This window comes from Neofelis nebulosa, chromosome 9, assembly GCF_028018385.1.
Source record: "Neofelis nebulosa isolate mNeoNeb1 chromosome 9, mNeoNeb1.pri, whole genome shotgun sequence".
Lineage (NCBI taxonomy): Eukaryota > Metazoa > Chordata > Mammalia > Carnivora > Felidae > Neofelis > Neofelis nebulosa.
In genome coordinates, this window is record NC_080790.1 from 77,445,476 (window position 1) to 77,463,899 (window position 18,424).

Below are 18,424 nucleotides of genomic sequence, written 5' to 3' on the forward strand. Positions count from 1 at the left end.
ATATACTGAAGCACGTCACCCCTTTGGTGACCTTTCTTTTTCAGACTATTCCTATTTCTAAATTCTTTTTCTTCTAGAAGAGCTTTAGAACTCTTTAGGCAATTAAAAAAAATTCCTACTGTTTTTTTTTTTAAATTTTTAATGTTTATTTATTTTTGAGAGAGAGACAGACAGAGAGACAGAGAGAGAGAGACAGTGTGAACAGGGGAGGGCAGAGAGAGAGGGAGACACAGAATCTGAAGCAGGTTCCAGGCTCTGAGCTGTCAGCACAGAGCCTGATGCAGGACTCAAACCCAAGAATGTCAAGATCATGACTTGAGCTGAAGTCAGAAGCTTAACCGATGGAGCCACGCAGGCGCCCCCTAGTGGTTTTGATTTAGATTAATTGAGTTAAATTGACACTAAATTAAATTTATCTCTTCAAAAATTTTTTAAAAATTTGTTTATTTTGAGAGAGAGCATGTGTACATGAGCGGGGGAGGGACAGAGAGAGAGAATCCCAAGCAGGCTCTGCACTCCTTGCTGAGCCCAACATGGGGCTCAATCTCACAACCGTGAGATCATGGCCTGAGCCCAGAGCAAATACCTAACACTTAACCAGCTGAGCCATCCAGGTGCCCCTACTCAGTGAATTTTTATTGACTATCTACTCTATGTCAAATAAATATTCTAGGCATTGGGGATACAGTGAATAAGGCAGTATAGAATGGAGGTTACATTCTAAGAGGAAGATTGAAAATAGTCAAATAGTCAAAATATATAGGATTAGATGAAATGAATGTGATTGGGAAAAATAAAGCAGTGATGGGAGATGGGAGCATCAAGGATGGGGTGAAGGTTGCAATTTAAAATATGGTGGTCACTTCAGATATCTTTGCTAAATTGACATTGATAAGGTGATATTTGAGATTGACCTGAAAGGGACAAGGGAATGATTATTATTGGGTCTATTTGAGGGAGGAGTGTCAGTTGGAGGAAATAGCAAGAACAAAGACTTTGTTATATTGTTGCCACAAGGAAGGCCATGCAGCTAGAGCTAAGTCAACAAGGATCAAGATGAGACTGGAGAGATAGTGGTGGGGCTAGAGTTTGTGGAGTCTTGTAAGTCATTGTCAGCGCTATGGCAACCAACTGGACTGAGATGGACATGTGGGACAATTTTAGGCAGAAGATTAACACAGTGTTTTTATAATATCACTCTGGCTTCTCTATTGAGGAGGGAAGCAAGATGGAAGCAAGGAGTTCAACAATTGTGGCATGAAGTTAAAATTTTCTGGCTGTATTTTGAAGATGTAGTCCAGTATTACTTCATTTGTATGATTCCCTTCTACATACTACATGGTTGCCAGATTTCTAATGCTTGGTTCTTTTTCTAGCTCACTAAATGGCCTACCTGAATTTTTTCTAACTGAGGCTGTACAAAGTTTTACTTCTCGTCTTCAGGAAGAATTGAGTACTACTGATGTGTACTCTTACAGGAAAGTAATTGACAATATATCTTCCTGTATGGAGAACTTTGACGTAGGTAAGCCAGCTCTTTTGTAGTATTTTTTCTATCATTACATTATTGTTTTTAAACAATTTTGTTAATGTTAGTTTTGGTCCTGAGGCTCCCTACCAGTGTTAATTTTTTTATTCCCACAGGTAGAGCAGGTGTTAGTAATCTTCTTAAAAATGGTAAGTCCCATTCTTTTATTTTATTCTGAGGGTGTAACTGCTTGTATGAGTCAGTTTGGAACTGGTTGTTTTCGGTTTCTTGGCAATGGGTAGAGTTTTGCAGATTACTAACGTACATCACGTCCCTTCCTTTTAAATATTCTTTTTAAATTTCTACTTCTATACCATGATATTACTGTAGGTAATAGTGACTTAAAATATTTTCTTATATTGACATTAAAATTCACAGTTTTAGGTTCTGCTTTGTCATTATATATTCTTTTTGTTTCAGTGCTTCATTTTATGCAGAAGAGTTTAACTGAAATCTCTGAAGAAAATAGGCAAGTAGTATCTGTATGCTTGTGCATGTGTGCATGAACACTTGTGGTTGTGCATTGTCTTTGTACACAGGAAATTTTTAAAAAGTTTCCAGAACATGCTTCATTCCATTCCTCTCTGTTAATATTAGACCTGATTATTTAAATGTATTTTTTAGAGGTTTGATATTTAATTTAAAAAATCAGAAAGGGGCACCTGGGTGGCTCAGTCAGCTAAACGTCCAACTCTTGATTTCGACTTAGGTCGTGATCTCACAGTTTGTGAGATTGAGCCCTGCGTCGGGTTCTGTGCTGACAGTGTGGAGCCTGCTTGGGATTCTCTCTCTCCCTCTTTCTCTCTTTCCCCCTACCCTCAAAATAAATAAATCAACTTAAAAAAATCAAATAAATTTTTAGGAGAATATGAGCAAGAGTTCCTTCCTCCCTGAGTGTTCCTTACTCATAGCGTCTGTTCTTTTATAAATGAAACATCCTGTTATTTTTCTGAGGATATTAATGATAGGGTTTTGTTTTGTTTTGTTTTTAAACATAGTTTTCTTACTTTTGCATAGTCCTAGTTCTTTTATGTTGCTATTTTTTTTCTGTTTGATGCTTTCGGTCACTTCACTATATGAAACTGGAAGCTTTCTTTAGAAGTCTGGTGATATTTAGCCTAGCGCTCATATTTAAGGATGGGGCACTGAGAGTTGATTTGAAACTGTGTATATGGGTGAGGTTGATGGCAGGTTTTATTGTAGGCTAGTTTAGCTAGGCTATTTCTTTGGAAAACCTCCGATGTCAATATCTTTAGGTCTTTTTGCATGGGTAGTGGATTCACCATAGAACCAAACCGTTGGCTTAATCTTCTGGTTGCTGAGGGAGTGAAAAAAGCTGAGGTCATGGCGTTTGGCATTCATTGTTCATATATTTGCCTAATTCGCTTGTTTGCAATCTGGTGTTGCTTTACCTTCCCTGGAGGTAAGCCACTTGTTTGCTGGTTCTTACTCTTCTTCAACAGACTTGTAGCCCGTCTTCTCATTTTCAGCCCTACATTTATTTCCACATCAAGGAGTCCTGGTGCCAAGTTTCTTAGCCTTTTGAGGCTGCAAATCAGGTCGTTTTGGGGATTATTCTCTGGCTTAGTATTTACTTTTGTTGATTCTGCTAAGTTAGTTATTATCTATCTGCTTTGTGGCTTCCAAAGGCTTATTGTTATTGTCTTATTGTCTATTTGTTGCCCTTGTGTATTTATGTCTTTTTATGTGGTTGGTTTACTGAGGTTCTGGCAGGGAATAGAGGTAATATATGTGTGCTGTTCTTTTTTTTTTTTAATTAATTTTAATTTTAATTCCAGTATACTTAACATACAGTGTTATATTAGTTTCAGGCTATTAGAGTGATTCAACAATTCTATACATTACCCAGTTCTTCTCACCATAAGTGTAGTCTTTAATCCCCTTCACCTATTTCCCCCTCCCCTCACCAACCTCCCCCCTGGTAACCATCTGTTTGTTCCCTATAGTTAATAGTCTTTTTAAATTTGTCTCTTTTTTCTTTGTTCATTTGTTTTGTTTCTTAAATTCCATGAGTAAAATGCTATGGTATTTGCCTTTCTCTGACTGCCTTATTTAGCATTATACCTTCTAGATCTATCCATGTTGCAAATGGCAACATTTCGTTCTTTTTTATGGCTGAATAATTTTCCATTGTATGCATGTGTGTGTGTATGTATATATGTGTATATATCACATCTTCTTTATCCATTCATCTATCATTGGACACTTGGGTTGTTTCTGTATCTTGGCTATCGTAAATCATGCTGCAGTAAACATAGGGATGCATATGTCTTTTCAAATTAGTGTTTTCATATTCTTTGGGTAAATACCCAGTAGTGGAATTACTGGATCATATGGTAATTCTATTTTTAATTTAAAAAAAAAATTTTTTTTTTTTTTTAACGTTTATTTATTTTTGAGACAGAGAGAGACAGAGAGAGAGGGAGACAGTATCGGAAGCAGGCTCCAGGCTCTGAGCCATCAGCCCAGAGCCCGACGCAGGGCTCGAACTCGCAGACCGCGAGATCGTGACCTGAGCTGAAGTCGGACGCTTAACCGACTGAGCCACCCAGGCGCCCCCCCTTTTTTTTTTTTTTAATTTTTTTTTTCTCTTTTTAATTTTTTGAGGAAACTCCACACTGTTTTCTGCAGTGGCTGCACCAGTTTGTATTCCCACCAACAGTGCACGAGGGTTCCTTTTTCTCCACACCTTCACCAGCACTTGCTGTTTCCGTGTTTTTGATTTTAGCCTCTGTGTGCCATCCTTCACCCAAGGTCTCCTTTTGCCTTGCCAGGAGTGCCTTCTCTGTCTCCTTTTAGGTTCTTCCTCTGCTCATCTCTTGAATGTGGGTTCTTTCCTTGTTATTCTATTTGTTCTTACTGCTTAATACCATCTACCTCCTTGGTGTTAGGCACCTGCTAATATTCAAGATTCCCACATTTCTCACTCCAAGTTAGATCTCTTCCCTGAAGTGGTGGCTTCATATGGTCACTTGCCTCCTGGACATCTCAACTGGGATGTTTTATAGGTGTCTCACATTCAGTGTGTCCAAAAGAAAATTCACTGCCTTTTTACCCCCACCCACTAATAACTTCTATTCTTCTTTCTGTATCTTTGAATTTGCCTATCCTGGATACGTCACGCAAATAGAATAAGATTTTTATTTTTTTGTGTGCTTTCAGGGTTAATCCATATTGTGCCATGTATTAGAGTTTTATTTCTTTTTGGCTGAATACAGCATTCCATTGTATGTATATACCACATTTTGTTTATCCATTCATCTGTTGATGGACAGCTGGGTTGTTTCTTCTACCTTTTGGCTAATGTAAATAATGCTGCTATAAACATTGTTATGCAAATATCTGTTTGAGTCTCTACTTTCAGAATTAGTGGATTATATGGTAATTAGTAGAATTAGTGGATCATATGGTAATCTAGTGTTTAACTTTCTGGGGGACCTTAGACTGTTTTCCCTGACTTGTGTTTTAATATCATCACTCTGTGTTCTGCTGTGTTGAGAATAGACTGAGGGTGGGCCAAGGATAGAAGCTGGGGGACCAGTTAGGAGGCCACTGCAGTAATCCAAGGGAGAGACAAGAGTGACTCAGGCCAGGAGTAGCAGTGGAGGTGGTCTGATTCTGTATTTTGAAGGTAGGACGAACAAGATTTTCTTACAGATGGGATGGGGAGGAGGAAGTCAAGGATGGTCACAGGGTTTTTGTAGGATAGAGATCCTAGCAGGTGTAGCAGATTTGGAGTTGAAGATGAGTTCATGTAGTTGGAGGTGTCTGTTAGACATCCAAGGAAAGATATTGAATAGAAAGTTGCATATACAAGTCTAGAATTAGAAAGAGAGGTCTAACCTGGAGATAAAAATTGGGGAATTGTCAGCATATAGATTATAATTTAAAGTTTATGAGCTGGATGAGATCAGCATCAAGGGAACAAAGTAGCTGGAGAGGGGGACTAAAGACTGAGTTGTGGAGAGCTATAACATAAAGAGCTTGGAGAGAAGATGATGAACTAGCCAAGGTGTCTAGGAAGGAGCGATGGTGAAGTAGGAGAAAGTGGAGGAGAGCCTGGTGTCTTGGAAGCCAGGTGAAGAGAGCGTACCAAGGTTGAGGGAGTGTTCAAGTTATGGAATTGTGGCATTCATTCTGGATCTGCTACTTTTACTCTAAAAGGAGAGAAATGAGGTTGGTCATTGGCTGAGAAGGAGGGAAATGTTGAAGTAAGAGTGTTGAAAGTTTGTAGTAAATGTCCATAGAATTGGAATGTTTATGGGAGTGGAACAGAGAGGTATGAATGTCTATTATAACCTAAAATGAATTTTGGCCCTTTGATTGAAGAATGTTTTTTATTGAGGGATGGAAATGGTGACATTTTCGTGTGACTTTTCTTTTGTAATAACGTCTCTTCTTCGTTATAGAAAATTTGCCGGAAATCATATCGTTCAGACGCAGTTGATGAATGACTTGTCGGTAGGCACTAGAGTTTCTGTGATGTTGGTACAGAAAATACAAGACTTTCAGACACTTCATGTGAGGATTTCCAGTTCCCCCACATGGCAAAGTATGTGTGGATTGCTGAGTATTTTCACCAAGTTTTTAATTGATGGTAAGTGTAAAACCGTAAAAATGGTGATTATAATTGAGTGTCGTTCAGCTTACGCTAATAATGGTATGAAATGTTTGATACTTAACTGACACGTAGAACTACTTCTCCCCTAGCCCCTTAAAGTGGGGAGGCCCTGGATTATGAGGTTTTAATGCTTTTTCTTTCAAATGTACCAGTTCTCCAAGGGGTAATGTTGAAGGACTTTTCTAAATGTGTGTATGTGTATTGTAAAGAAGGAAATCTGACAGTCTTAGTGTTGAAAAGCCAGAGACTTTAAGTGGCAAAAGAAAATTCTTGAGAAGAATAGATTTCCAAATTTGGAAGGAAAATCTGGAAAGGTAAATGTAATCTGTACATTTCTCCTCAGCAGTAGGTATTATCCTCAAGTAATGATAGTAATCCTTGTGGGGCCATTCATCATTCCCCTTTGTATCTCTCATATGTTGCTTTTCTTCATATGAACTGTGCCACTGGAAACCAAATAGCTAATGAGAGGAAGTCTGTCTTTATAAAAGTATTTCAAATAATAAATTAAGATGAAATGGTAGAATATCACTATTTTGTAACCCCCAATGAATTGACGTAGGCATTAAGCATCAGCAACTGCTAACTTTACAGAACAGACAACCAGACAATATATGCCCCTTAGATCTAGTCTTGGTTTCACCACCTATACTTTTCCCAAAGTGACTGAACTTGAGACCAATCTCTAGGTCACCTGCCAGTTTACAGTAATTGTAGAAGAGAGAAGAACGTGTGCAATTGCATCAGGACTAAACAAACCCACATCTAGATTGTGGGAAATGTTGCAGGTCAAAGGCCAGAGTTCTTGAATAGAGAAATTGTTATGCAATGAAAGCGGTAGAGAAGGCACCTGTAGATTAAAACACATTTAAAAAATACATCACATTTTTAAAAAAATGGACGGGATGCACATTTGATTAATAAAACCATTTGAAAAGAAGAAAGCCATTACTGTGAAAGTCACAATAATGCCTACTCAGGGTGAGAGAAGGGGATTGTGGTTGAGATGAGGCACGTGGATGAGCCTTCCGGGCAGGGTGTCTTGAGTACTGCTTCTTGCTTTGGGCAGTAGGTACAAGGGTGTTCATTTCAGTTAATTCATTAAGCTGTGCCCTTGTTTTGGGTGTTTTCCTATATCAGTGTTTTATATTACAATAAGATTAGCCCAAAAAAAAAAAATACTTATCATGTTCACAAAAAGTTAAATTACTTTTTCACCTTTATCTCTCATTCTATATGATCATGTATGCATGAATATTAATGAAAAAATTAATGAATTGGTTCAGATGTTTCATTTGTTTTTTTAAAATTTTTTTCATGTTTATTTATTGTGAGACAGAGAAAGAGAGAGAGAGACAGAGTGTGAGCAGGGGAGGGTCAGAGAGAGAGGGAGACACAGAATCCAAAGCAAGCTCCAGGCTCTGAGCTATAAGCACAGAGCCCGATGCGGGGCTCGAACGCACAAACCGCGAGATCATGACCTGAGCCGGAGTCCTACGCTTAACTGACAGAGCCACCCAGGCGCCCCGGATATTTGCTTTTTAAAAGAGGAATTTGTTATAGGATGGGTAAAACACAGAGAAGGCCTGATTTTAATAAGAGGTAGCCCCTTTTCTGAACCATTGATGGGACCTCTTCATTGCTGTTCTTCCCCAGGATTTCAAAATTTCATGTATTAGTAAAATGTTCAGCTGCAAGTAACAGAAAACCAAACTTCAGGCACTTCAGGCACTTAAGCAAATATGGCTCCCCTCGTCCCCACATAACTTCAAGTTCTGAGGCAGGTGATCCCGAACTGTATGCAGTCTAGGACTCAAACATTTCTGCTTTTCTGCTCTGCCGTTTTCAGCATGTTGGCTTTTACTCACGTTTTTTGCCTCCTGGTTGCCATTTGACTGCTGTAGCTCCAGACATTATGTCTATGTTCACGGCCGGAAGGAGGGCCAGTTGCATCCTTACCTTTAATCAGGAAAAACAAAAGTTCCCAAGTACCTGCTTCTATCCCATTGGCCTGAACCCTCACGTGGCTACCTTTACTTGCAGGCAAGATTGAGGAAGCAAGTGTCCCGCCTTTGGCTGAGTACGTGGATGCCCCAATCAAAGTCACAGTTCTGTTAGCAGGGATAAAGGGCACAGTGGATATTTAGTAGGTAGTTTATGGTAGGCATTTTTGAGTCTTAGGCCCGGTTGAATAATTTACCATATTTGGTAAACTTTATTACAAACCAGAGGCTAATAGAAAACAAAGAGAAAATAGCAAGTCAAGATTGGTTGCATTGGGTACCTGCCAATGATAGCAGAGCTTTCAGTTAGCACTGATGCAGGCTCTTTACACAAGCCCCGAAATCACTTTAAGAAAGAGTAATGCATGTGGGGGTTGGGCTGGAGAGGCCTCAGTGCAGGGAAGAGAGTGAGCGGTATTGCTGCTAGATGTGCTGCGGGGAGAGGAAGGGAGAGTGGGTGTTAGTGGAGAGAGGAAGGAATCACATTTATTAAGTGTTTATGTGCTGGGCATAAAAGTCTTATGTTCGTTATGCATTTAAAGCTTAAAATAATTGTCAGGTAGGAGTTATATTGTCCCATATTACAGAAGAGAAAGCTGAGTCCCTGGGAGGTGAAATAACTTGCCCAAGTCCTATTCACCTAGGATGTGGTCATGCTAGAAATTGCACCCAGGACTCTCTGTCCCTGCAGCGTGTGCTTTTTCCACTGTACCAGAATATCCATTGTCATTTAATCCACACTCTCTACTTTTTTACCAAATAGATCACCTCTTACAGACAATTCAGAGTACATCTGGATTAGCTGTTATTCTTTTTATTAAGGCTATGTTTCACCCACCTGAAGAGATTCCTGATTTGGTGAGTGCATCTCCTTTGTAGAATTGTATACTTCATTGATAATTAGATACATGTTTTAAAAATATTTTTAAAGACATGAATTAAAAATTTCTTTCTGCATAGTAGAATCTTTCTGATGATCTTTTTCTCTTATAGTAAGAGACAGTCCAAAAATGCAGAAAAAGCAGGAAGAAGACCAGAGTAGTCACCTGTAAATCCATCTCCTAAAGATAATCACTATCAACATTTTTAGGGGTGCCTCTTCATATGTTTCTAGTGCTGTTTGTTCAGTTTCATCTCTCAGTGTTATAAAAGATATTTATAATATTAAAATTATGCAGGGATTAATATATACATACATGAAGTCCTAACTTTTTGATAAGTATGTCCTTTTCATTAAGAATAACCCAAATATTGAACTTTAGACTGGAAGCATGTGAGAGTCAATTTTTTGGTGAATTTGATTACATGGAAAAGATAATTTGATCGTTTGCACGCTAATCCTTATATTTAGTACTAGCAGGGTTTTCTTCCCTTACTCTGTTATCTACAAACTTATTTTAGTTGTTTACCTGACGTTATATAAAATAGATGTGTACTCTTCTATGAGATCACACAAAGTATTTACCATTGGATAAAATTTAATAATTTGATTTCTCAAATCACCTCTAAAAAGTGTTAAGGTCATTCACCTGCAGGGGATGATAAGTTTTGCTCCACTAGTACATTCAAACCAGCAAAATGGTTCACGTACTTAGAATTCTTAATCCTAAGACTTAATTTTTTCCCTTTTGGTAATAATAACTTTAACACTTGTGGCTTCTCATCTTTAGGTTCAGTTATTTTTCCTAGGATGTTTCAGGGGAAAGGGAATTTTGGATGTACATCTTGAAATATCTGTACAGTTTTAGAGGCTTTGTAACATGTTAGCTCTGCTATGTTTTTCCAGATTAGTAGTTTGCTTCTCCGTTCAGTGGACTGTACCAGCATCCCTGACTGGTTTTTGAACTGCTGCAGGAGCCTTTGTTGTGCTGATGTCTCGCAGTCAACTCTCTTATTCCTGTGTCAAGGGACACTCACCATGTTGGACTGGCAGAATGGAAGGATGGGCCCAAGCGGGGAGGCCCTGCTCTTGAATATCGTCCATGTATTGTTCACCTTGAGTTCACAGTGAGTTTTCATGCTGTTGTCTCATATTTTCTTTTGCTTGCCAGACATTTAAAAGATGGCGACTGAACCTGCATACTTAGTAGTTCAATGCAAAGTGCTCAGGATAGTCCTGAATTGAAAGGGTGATATATGTAGGCAATGAAGTGGGTATGAAAGAAGATGAGATGAGAGAGAGTTACAGAAATTACTAGGGCAGGTGAACCTGTACTGAACATTTTTTTTTTTAATGTTTATTTATTTTTGAGAGACAGAACACGAAATGGGGAGGAGCAGAGAGAGAGAAGGGGACAGGATCTGAAGCGGGCTCTGTGCTGACAGCAGAAAGCCTGATGTGGGGCTTTAACTCATCAACTGTGAGATCGTGACCTGAGCCAAAGTCAGAGGCTTACCCAGGCGCCCCTGTATTGAACATTTCTAATACTAATGTTAACGTTTAGTCTCTAATGCTAGCATTAAAAATTTTTTTTTTTTTACATTTTATTTATTTTTGAGAAACAGAGTGAGACAAAGCGTGAGCGGGGGAGGGGCAGAGAGAGAAGGAGACACAGAATCTGAAGCAAGCTCCAGGCTCTGAGCAAGCAGTCAGCACAGAGCCCGATGTGGGGCTTGAACCCACAAACTGTGAAATCATGACCTGAGCCGAAGTTGGACGCTCAACCGACTGAGCCGCCCAGGCACCCCTAATGCTAGCATTTTTAAAAAACTATGAAAAATTTTTTTTTTTTTTTTTTTTAATTTTTTCAACGTTTTTTTATTTATTTTTGGGACAGAGAGAGACAGAGCATGAACGGGGGAGGGGCAGAGAGAGAGGGAGACACAGAATCGGAAACAGGCTCCAGGCTCCGAGCCATCAGCCCAGAGCCTGACGCGGGGCTCGAACTCACGGACCGCGAGATCGTGACCTGGCTGAAGTCGGACGCTTAACCGACTGCGCCACCCAGGCACCCCTAAAAAACTATGAAAATTTTTATATGGATAGTGCTTTGGAGTTTATGAACAACGTCAACATAGGTAATTCAGTATGAGCTTCACGTGTCTTGATAGATAGGATAGGAAATCAGATGTGTTGTGTGGAAAAAGTGAAGTCAGAAAAGTAAATGCTAAAACCTAAGAGTGTATTGCTAATAAGCACCTGAGCCAGAATTGTAACCAGTTCTTTTGACTTCACTGGATTGTGTTTTGTGGGTTTTTTTTTTTTGACTTCACTGGATTGTGTTTTGTGGTTTTTTGGGTGTTTTTTTCATAATGCCTGAAAGTGATCGTGTGCTTGAAATATCAAACCATAGATACAGCTTGATAGTAGTGAACATGTAGGTAAAGGAAAAAAAGCACAATGTTCTAAAATAATTTTTTAAAATAATAATATAAATATAATAATATAAAAATTATTTAAATTATAAAAAACACTTTTTATTGTGGTGTTGTCTAACAGCTCTATTGAGATATAATTTATATACCGTAAAAGTCACTTATTTAAAGTGTGTAATTCAGTTTTATTTCAGTAGATTCACAGGGTTGTACAACTATCACTGCAATCAATTCTGGAATATTTTTATTACTCTCAAAAGAAACCCCATTCCCCCTAACTTTCTCCAGCCCTAACCCCTCACTATGTTTTAAAACACTTGTGAAACCATCATCAGAATAAAGTAATGAACATTTCTATCATTTCCAAAAGTTTCCTTAGTCCTTTTTTGGATTATTTCTTTTCTTTATTATTATTATTATTATTATTATTATTATTATTATTATTTTAGGGAGAAAGAAAGAGAGAGAGTGTGAGTGGGGGAGAGGGGCAGAGGGAGAGAGAGAATCTTAAGCAGGCTCCATGCTCAGCATGGAGCCCGACATGGGACTTGATCCCACGACCCTGGGATCATGACCTGAATTGAAATCAAGAGATGAATGCTTAACCGACTGAGCCATCCAGGTGCCCCTGGATTATTACTATAAGGTGGAAAGACTAATTTATAAATTTGAGTCTATTTTGGCCTTGTTTTTAATTTTTGTTGTAAATTTAATAATGATTGAATTTTCTGGTCATTCTTTGTCTTTTATATTTTTAAAATTTAAATGGTTATAAAATGAAATTTCTTTTACTAGTCAGTTTATAATAACATGGCTCATTTTTCTTCAGGATCAAGGAATCAACCCTGGAATTGTTTTTCTCTAGAATTTTGGCATCTTGGACTAATTCAGCCATTCATGTCCTTGAATCAAGTTCCCCAAGCCTAAAGGACAGTCTGAATGGGAATTCAAGCATAGTTGGGAAACTTTTGGAATATGTCTATACCCACTGGGAACATCCATTGGATGCTTTGAGACACCAAACCAAAATTATATTCAGAAATGTTCTCCAAATACACCAGCTCACTAAAGAAAAATCAGACTCAGAAGCGTCAGGTTTGGCTGCCGATCGTTTCATTTGTGAATTGACAGAGAGTCTTTTGCAACTGGAATGGCATGTGAAAGGGAAATACATGTGTCTTGGTTGTTTAGTAGATTATACAGGAATTGGACATATTTTGGCACTAGCCAAAACTATTCCATCACAAATCTTAGAGGTGATGGGAGACCAGTCATTGGTACCTTATGCAAGTGACCTCTTGGAGACCATGTTCAGAAGTCACAAGAGTCATTTGAAGTCCCAGGCTGTTGACAGTACGTGGATTGATGAGTGGCATGAGACTTGGGTTTCTCCTCTCCTTTTTATACTGTGTGAAGGAAATCTGGACCAGAAATCTTACGTGATCGATTATTACTTGCCAAAATTGTTGAATTGCAGCCCCGAAAGCTTAAGCTACATGGTAAAGATTCTTCAGTCTTCTGCTGATGCTAAAAGTGGTAAGATGAACCATTCTTTTAGTAATTTCTAGTTAAAAAAGGGTAGGTTCCTCGGTAGACGTGGACGATATTCAAATTTCAATATTACCACTTCCGTAAATTGCAAAAGAGGACATCAATGATAGAGATTTCAGATTGAAATGAATGTTCCTGTCCTGAGTAGAATAGAATTTTTTTGGCTTAAGTCATTTCTATAAGCTAAAGATTGATTTCAGTTATGAGTATCAGGTTCCCTTTATTACTAGTTTTTTTTTTTTAAGTCTTTTTTTTTTTTTTTTTTTTTTTTTAAGTTTATTTATTTATTTTGAGAGTGGTTTGGGGCAGAGTGAGAGGGAGAGAGAGGATCCCAAGCAGGCTCTGCACTGTCAACTCAGAGCCGGACGCGGGGTTCGATCTCAGGAATTGTGAGATCCTGATCTGGGCCAAAATCAAGAGTCAGATGTTTAACTGACTGAACCATCCACGCTGCCCGCCCCCCCTCCTCCCCCCTTATTACTAGTTTTATCTCATTTTACTGAGTTGTTATTTGTTAGGTTGTCAGACTGGAATAAAAGTGAGTGTTTTATATAAGTTCCTTATTCTAGTGATTGAAACAGTAATTAAGTATTGTTTTAGGCAAGGATGAAGACAGGTTAAGTTGACAGTAGCAAGTTTTTGTCTCTGGGAAAGAGAAAAAAATATGTAGAACGTGTGTGACCTCAAGAAACAGCCATCTGTAGTCAATTAGAATAGGGGTAAACATTCCGTTGAAACTCAGTAACCTGGAAGGAAGTACTACATTAAAGCATAAATCAGTAATTAATATGTCAATGATGGATCTTGACTTATGTAAATCTTAAAAAAAAATTTTTTTTAATGTTTATTTATTTTTGAGAGAGAGATAGAATTGAGCTGGGGAGGGACAGAGAGAGGGAGACATAGAATCCGAAGTAGGCTCCAGGCTCTGAGCTGCCAGCACAGAGCCCGATGTGGGGCTCGAATTCATGGGTGGTGAATCATGTGAGATCATGACCTGAGCTGAAGTTGGATGCTTAACCGACTGAGCCGTCCAGGAGCCCCTATCATGTAAATCTTAAAATTATTATTTTCTGTTTAACAAAGCAGGAATATGGTACCCTGCATCACAGTTTAAGAAAACTTATAACTAAAAATAGTTGAAAACTTTCAATACTTCAAACAGTAACCACCAGGTAGCTAGAAAAATCTGATTCCTATACCCAAAAATGAGCCATTATTTGTAGTTGGGTTTTTTTTCTCATTATTTGTAGTTTTTAACAACAACTGTTCCCGCCTTTCTGAGAAGCCATCTAAAGTTCAAGATTCATGAATCTGTTCCGGAATAAGGCAGTCTCTATTTTTATATCATTGCACCTTGTGAGGTTGAGCCCTCTGTCCTGTTAGTAATGGCTGATATCCTAACTTCCAAACGCATTAGGTTTTTTGGTGGTTTTTTTTAGTTCATTTATTTATTTTAAGAGACAGCGTGAGCCAATGTGAGTGGGGGAGGGGCAGAGAGAGGGAGAGAGAGGATCTCAAGCAGGGTCTGTGCTGTCAGCATAGAACCCCACATAGAGCTTGATCTCATGAACCATGAGATCATGACCTGAGTCGAAATCAAGAGAGTCGGATGCTTATCTGCCTGAGCCACCCAGACACCCCAAGGTTCTTTATAATCCTCCTTTTGCCTTTTTTATGAGGGAGGAAGAATACCTCCAAAATATGCAGAGGGTTAGTGTTTCTTTTTAGAGAAATGATATTTGGCCACTGAAATGTTTTTCCTGATTTTGGCTGAAAGTCGCCCCAAGAATGATTTCTTTAAGTTAACATAAGGGGATTATGCTTACTGAAGTTATTGACACAAGAACTATTAAATCTCTTTCAATAATGTTTCTTTTATAATAGGAACTTTATTTATTAACATTTTTTTTAATGTTTATTTTTGAGAGAGAGAGAGAGAGACAGAGACAGAGCATGAGTAGGGGAGGGGCAGAGAGAGAGAGGGAGACACAGGATCTGAAGCAGGCTCCAGGCTCTGAGCTATCTGCACAGAACCTGATGACGTGGGGCTTGAACTCACAAACCGTGAGATCATGACCTGAGCTGAAGTTGGCTGCTTAACCGGCTGAGCCACCCAGGTGCCCTTAGAATAGGAACTTTAATTCACGCTAGAATTTAAAATACAATTTTTTTCTGGAAATATAATGTTAATTGCAAATGAAAATTGTGGTAGTTGTTTTGTTATATAGCACAGTAGTGGTCTGTGTTATTGTGCTTTTGAGGCAACAATCTTTTCCATCCTTAGGATCTTATAATAGTACAGGGGCTCTGGGAGCTTTGATGGCATGTCTGCGAGCAGCTAGAGCTCATGGACATCTTCGGTCTGCAACTGATGTCTGGAGGAACCTTGTGTCCAGTGCAAGAATAAAACAAGGCTTAATTCACCAGCACTGCCAAGTAAGCAAACAAAATGTCTGAGAATTTCATACATGTAGTAGATCCCTGAGTCATTTATTCAGTTAGCAGTCCACTATAGAGGCCTCTCTGTTGAGCCCAGCACTATTTTAAGGGGTCCATAGGGAGGGTAAATTGAAAGTGAAAAGTGTAGAGTTTGTATCCTGGCCATTTAAATTTTATTTATTTATTTACTTATAAAAAATATTTATTTTTGAGAGAGCACAAGCAGGGGAGGGGTAAAGAGAAGGGGACGGAGGATCCGAATGGGGCTCTGTGCTGACAGGCTGACAGCAGCGAGTCCAACGCAGGGCTCGAACACACAAACCACGAGATCGTGGCCTGAGCCGGAGTCGGTTGCTCAACCGACTGAGCTACCCAGGTGCCCCCAGGCTATTTAAATTTTAGTTGAAGGAATAAGAAAACCTGTGTAACACAAGTGGAAACTCTTAGAAGACTATACAGATATAAGTGCGCTTTTATGGGTTAGGATTTGGGGGGGAGCTTAGAGCAGAGTAGGTGGTGGTTGATTAGAAATGTGATAAATGCGATTAAGGGAGAGGAAGTGTTGGAGCAGTACACAAAATGGGAGAACACTAGAATTGACAAATTAATTCAGTAAAGTCGCAGGATAGAAAATCAATGTACAGAAATCTGTTGCATTCCTATACACTAACGATGAAGCAGCAGAAAGTGAAATTAAGAAAACAATCCCATTTATAATTGCACCAAAAACAGTAAAATATACCGTGAAAACTATAAAGCATTGATGAAAGGAATTAAAGATAATGCAAAGAAATGGAAAGGCATTCCATGCTCATGTGTTGGAAGAACTAATACTGTTAAAATGTCTATACTACTCAAAGCAATCTACAAATTTGATGCAATCTGTATCAAAATACCAACAGCATTTTTCACAGAACTAGAACAAACAATCCTAAAATTTGTATGGAGCCCACAAAAGACCTCAAATAGCTAAAACAACCTTGAAAAGAAAAACTAAACTGGAGGTATCACAATTCCACATTTCAAGTTATATTACAGAGTGGTAGTAATTAAAACAGTTTGGTGCTGGCAAAAAAATAGACACATAGATCAATGGAATAGAACAGAAAACCTAGAAATAAACACACAATTATACAGTCAATTAATCTTCAACAAAGCAGGAAAGAATATCCAATGGGAAAGACAGTCTCTTCAACAAATGGTGCTGGAAAAACTGGACAGCACCATGCAAAAGAATGAAACTGTACTACTTGCTCTCACCTTAAACAAAAATAAACTCAAATGGATTAAAGACCTAAATGTGAGACCTGAAATCATAAAAATCCTTGAAGAGAGCACAAGCAGTAATCTCTCGGATGTTGGCTATAGCAACATTTTTCTAGATAGGTCTCCTGAGGCAAGAGAAACAAAAGCAAAAATGAACTGTTGGGAGTACATCAAAATAAAAGCTTCTGCACAGCAAAGGAAATAACCAACAAAACTAAAAGGCAACCTATGGAATGGGAGAAGATATTTGCAAATGACATATCCAATAAAAGGTTAGATATAAACAACTGATACAACTCAATACTCAAAAAACAAATAATCTAATTAAAAATGGGCAGAGAAATCATAGTAATAATTTAAAAAAAGACAAAAAAATGGGCAGAAGACATGAACAGACATTTCTGCAAAGAAGGCATTCAGATGGCCAAAAGACACATGAAAAGATGCTCAACATCTGATTCATCATCGGGGAAATGCAAATCAAAACTACAATGAGATATTATCTCACACCTGTCAGAATGACCAAACTCAAACATAAGAAACATCAAGTGTTGGCAAGGATGTGGAGGAAAAGAAACCCCCTTGCGCTGTTGGTGGGAACGCAAACTGGTATAGCCACTGTGGAAAACAGTGTGGAGGTTCCTCAGAAAATTAAAAATAGAATTATCCTATTTTCCAGTAATCACACTACTGGGTATTTACCCAAGAAATCCAAAAACATTAATTCAAAGGGACACATGCACCTGATGTTTACTGCAACGTTATTTACAATAGCCAAACTGTGGAAGGAGCTGAAGTGTCCAATAGATGAATGGATAAAGAAGATGTGGTATATATATTATATATACATGCAATGCAGTATTAGCCATAAAAAAGAATGAAATCTTGCCATTTACAACAACATGGATAGAGCTAGAGAGTATAATGCTAAACAAACTTAGAGAAAGACACATATACCATGTGATAGCACTCATATGTGGAAATTTAAGAAATAAAACAGATGAGCAAAGGGAAAAAAAAAGAGACAAACGAAGAAACAGACTTTTCACTATAGTGAACAAACAGATGGTTGCCAGAGGCGAAGTGGTTTGGGGGAAGGGAGAAATAGGAGATGGGAATGAAGGAGTATAGTTATCGTGATGAAAAAAAATAAAATGATTTACAAAAAAAAAAACCAAAAAACTAAAATGGGAGAACACAAAACAAAGTCAGGAGGATGATTCAGGACATTGTTTGGTAAGAGTGGAGTGTTTATGGAGGCCTCCAATGCTAGGTTGAAGACTTCAGATTTCACTCAGTTGGTAACTAGGAACCAGAGCCATTCTGCCTTCAGCAACAAAGTGGAATTAATGGAAACAGATGAGTTTCCAGTGTGAGAGCAAAAAGAAACCAGAAGACTGGTAAGATGTGCATAACTGTAATCTAAGAGTGAGGTGATAAGGTCCTGGAGTAGAGTAGTCACTGAGAAAAAAGAGGAAAAGGAATGAAATTGAGCATTACCATGGAATAAGAATCTTTAAGATTGTTGACTTGCAAATACCCAACTTACACATTTAATAAAATAATTTTATAGGATATAACCACAGGATCTTTGGGATTAGGAAACCTGTCTTTTTAAAAAAAAATTTTATTTTATTTTTTAAGTTCATTTATTTGAGAGAGTGTACACACACAAAC

At 38.3% G+C, this 18,424-nt stretch overlaps 1 protein-coding gene across 6 annotated transcripts in view; it reads left to right on the forward strand.

The window, feature by feature from the left end:
* The window catches only part of THADA (THADA armadillo repeat containing), a 330,983-nt gene that overhangs the window by 8,250 nt on the left and 304,309 nt on the right, over positions 1-18,424 (forward strand). For 5 of the 6 annotated variants that reach the window (XM_058684278.1, XM_058684279.1, XM_058684280.1 and 2 more), the window contains exons 5-12: positions 1,377-1,525; positions 1,645-1,677; positions 1,949-1,997; positions 5,959-6,146; positions 8,937-9,031; positions 9,960-10,180; positions 12,318-13,024; positions 15,327-15,478. In XM_058684278.1, the coding sequence (XP_058540261.1) occupies positions 1,377-1,525; positions 1,645-1,677; positions 1,949-1,997; positions 5,959-6,146; positions 8,937-9,031; positions 9,960-10,180; positions 12,318-13,024; positions 15,327-15,478 (1,594 nt within the window). Of the gene's footprint in view, positions 1-1,376; positions 1,526-1,644; positions 1,678-1,948; positions 1,998-5,958; positions 6,147-8,936; positions 9,032-9,959; positions 10,181-12,317; positions 13,025-15,326; positions 15,479-18,424 lie in introns of those variants that run through there. The other variant, XM_058684283.1, reaches the window with a different exon arrangement.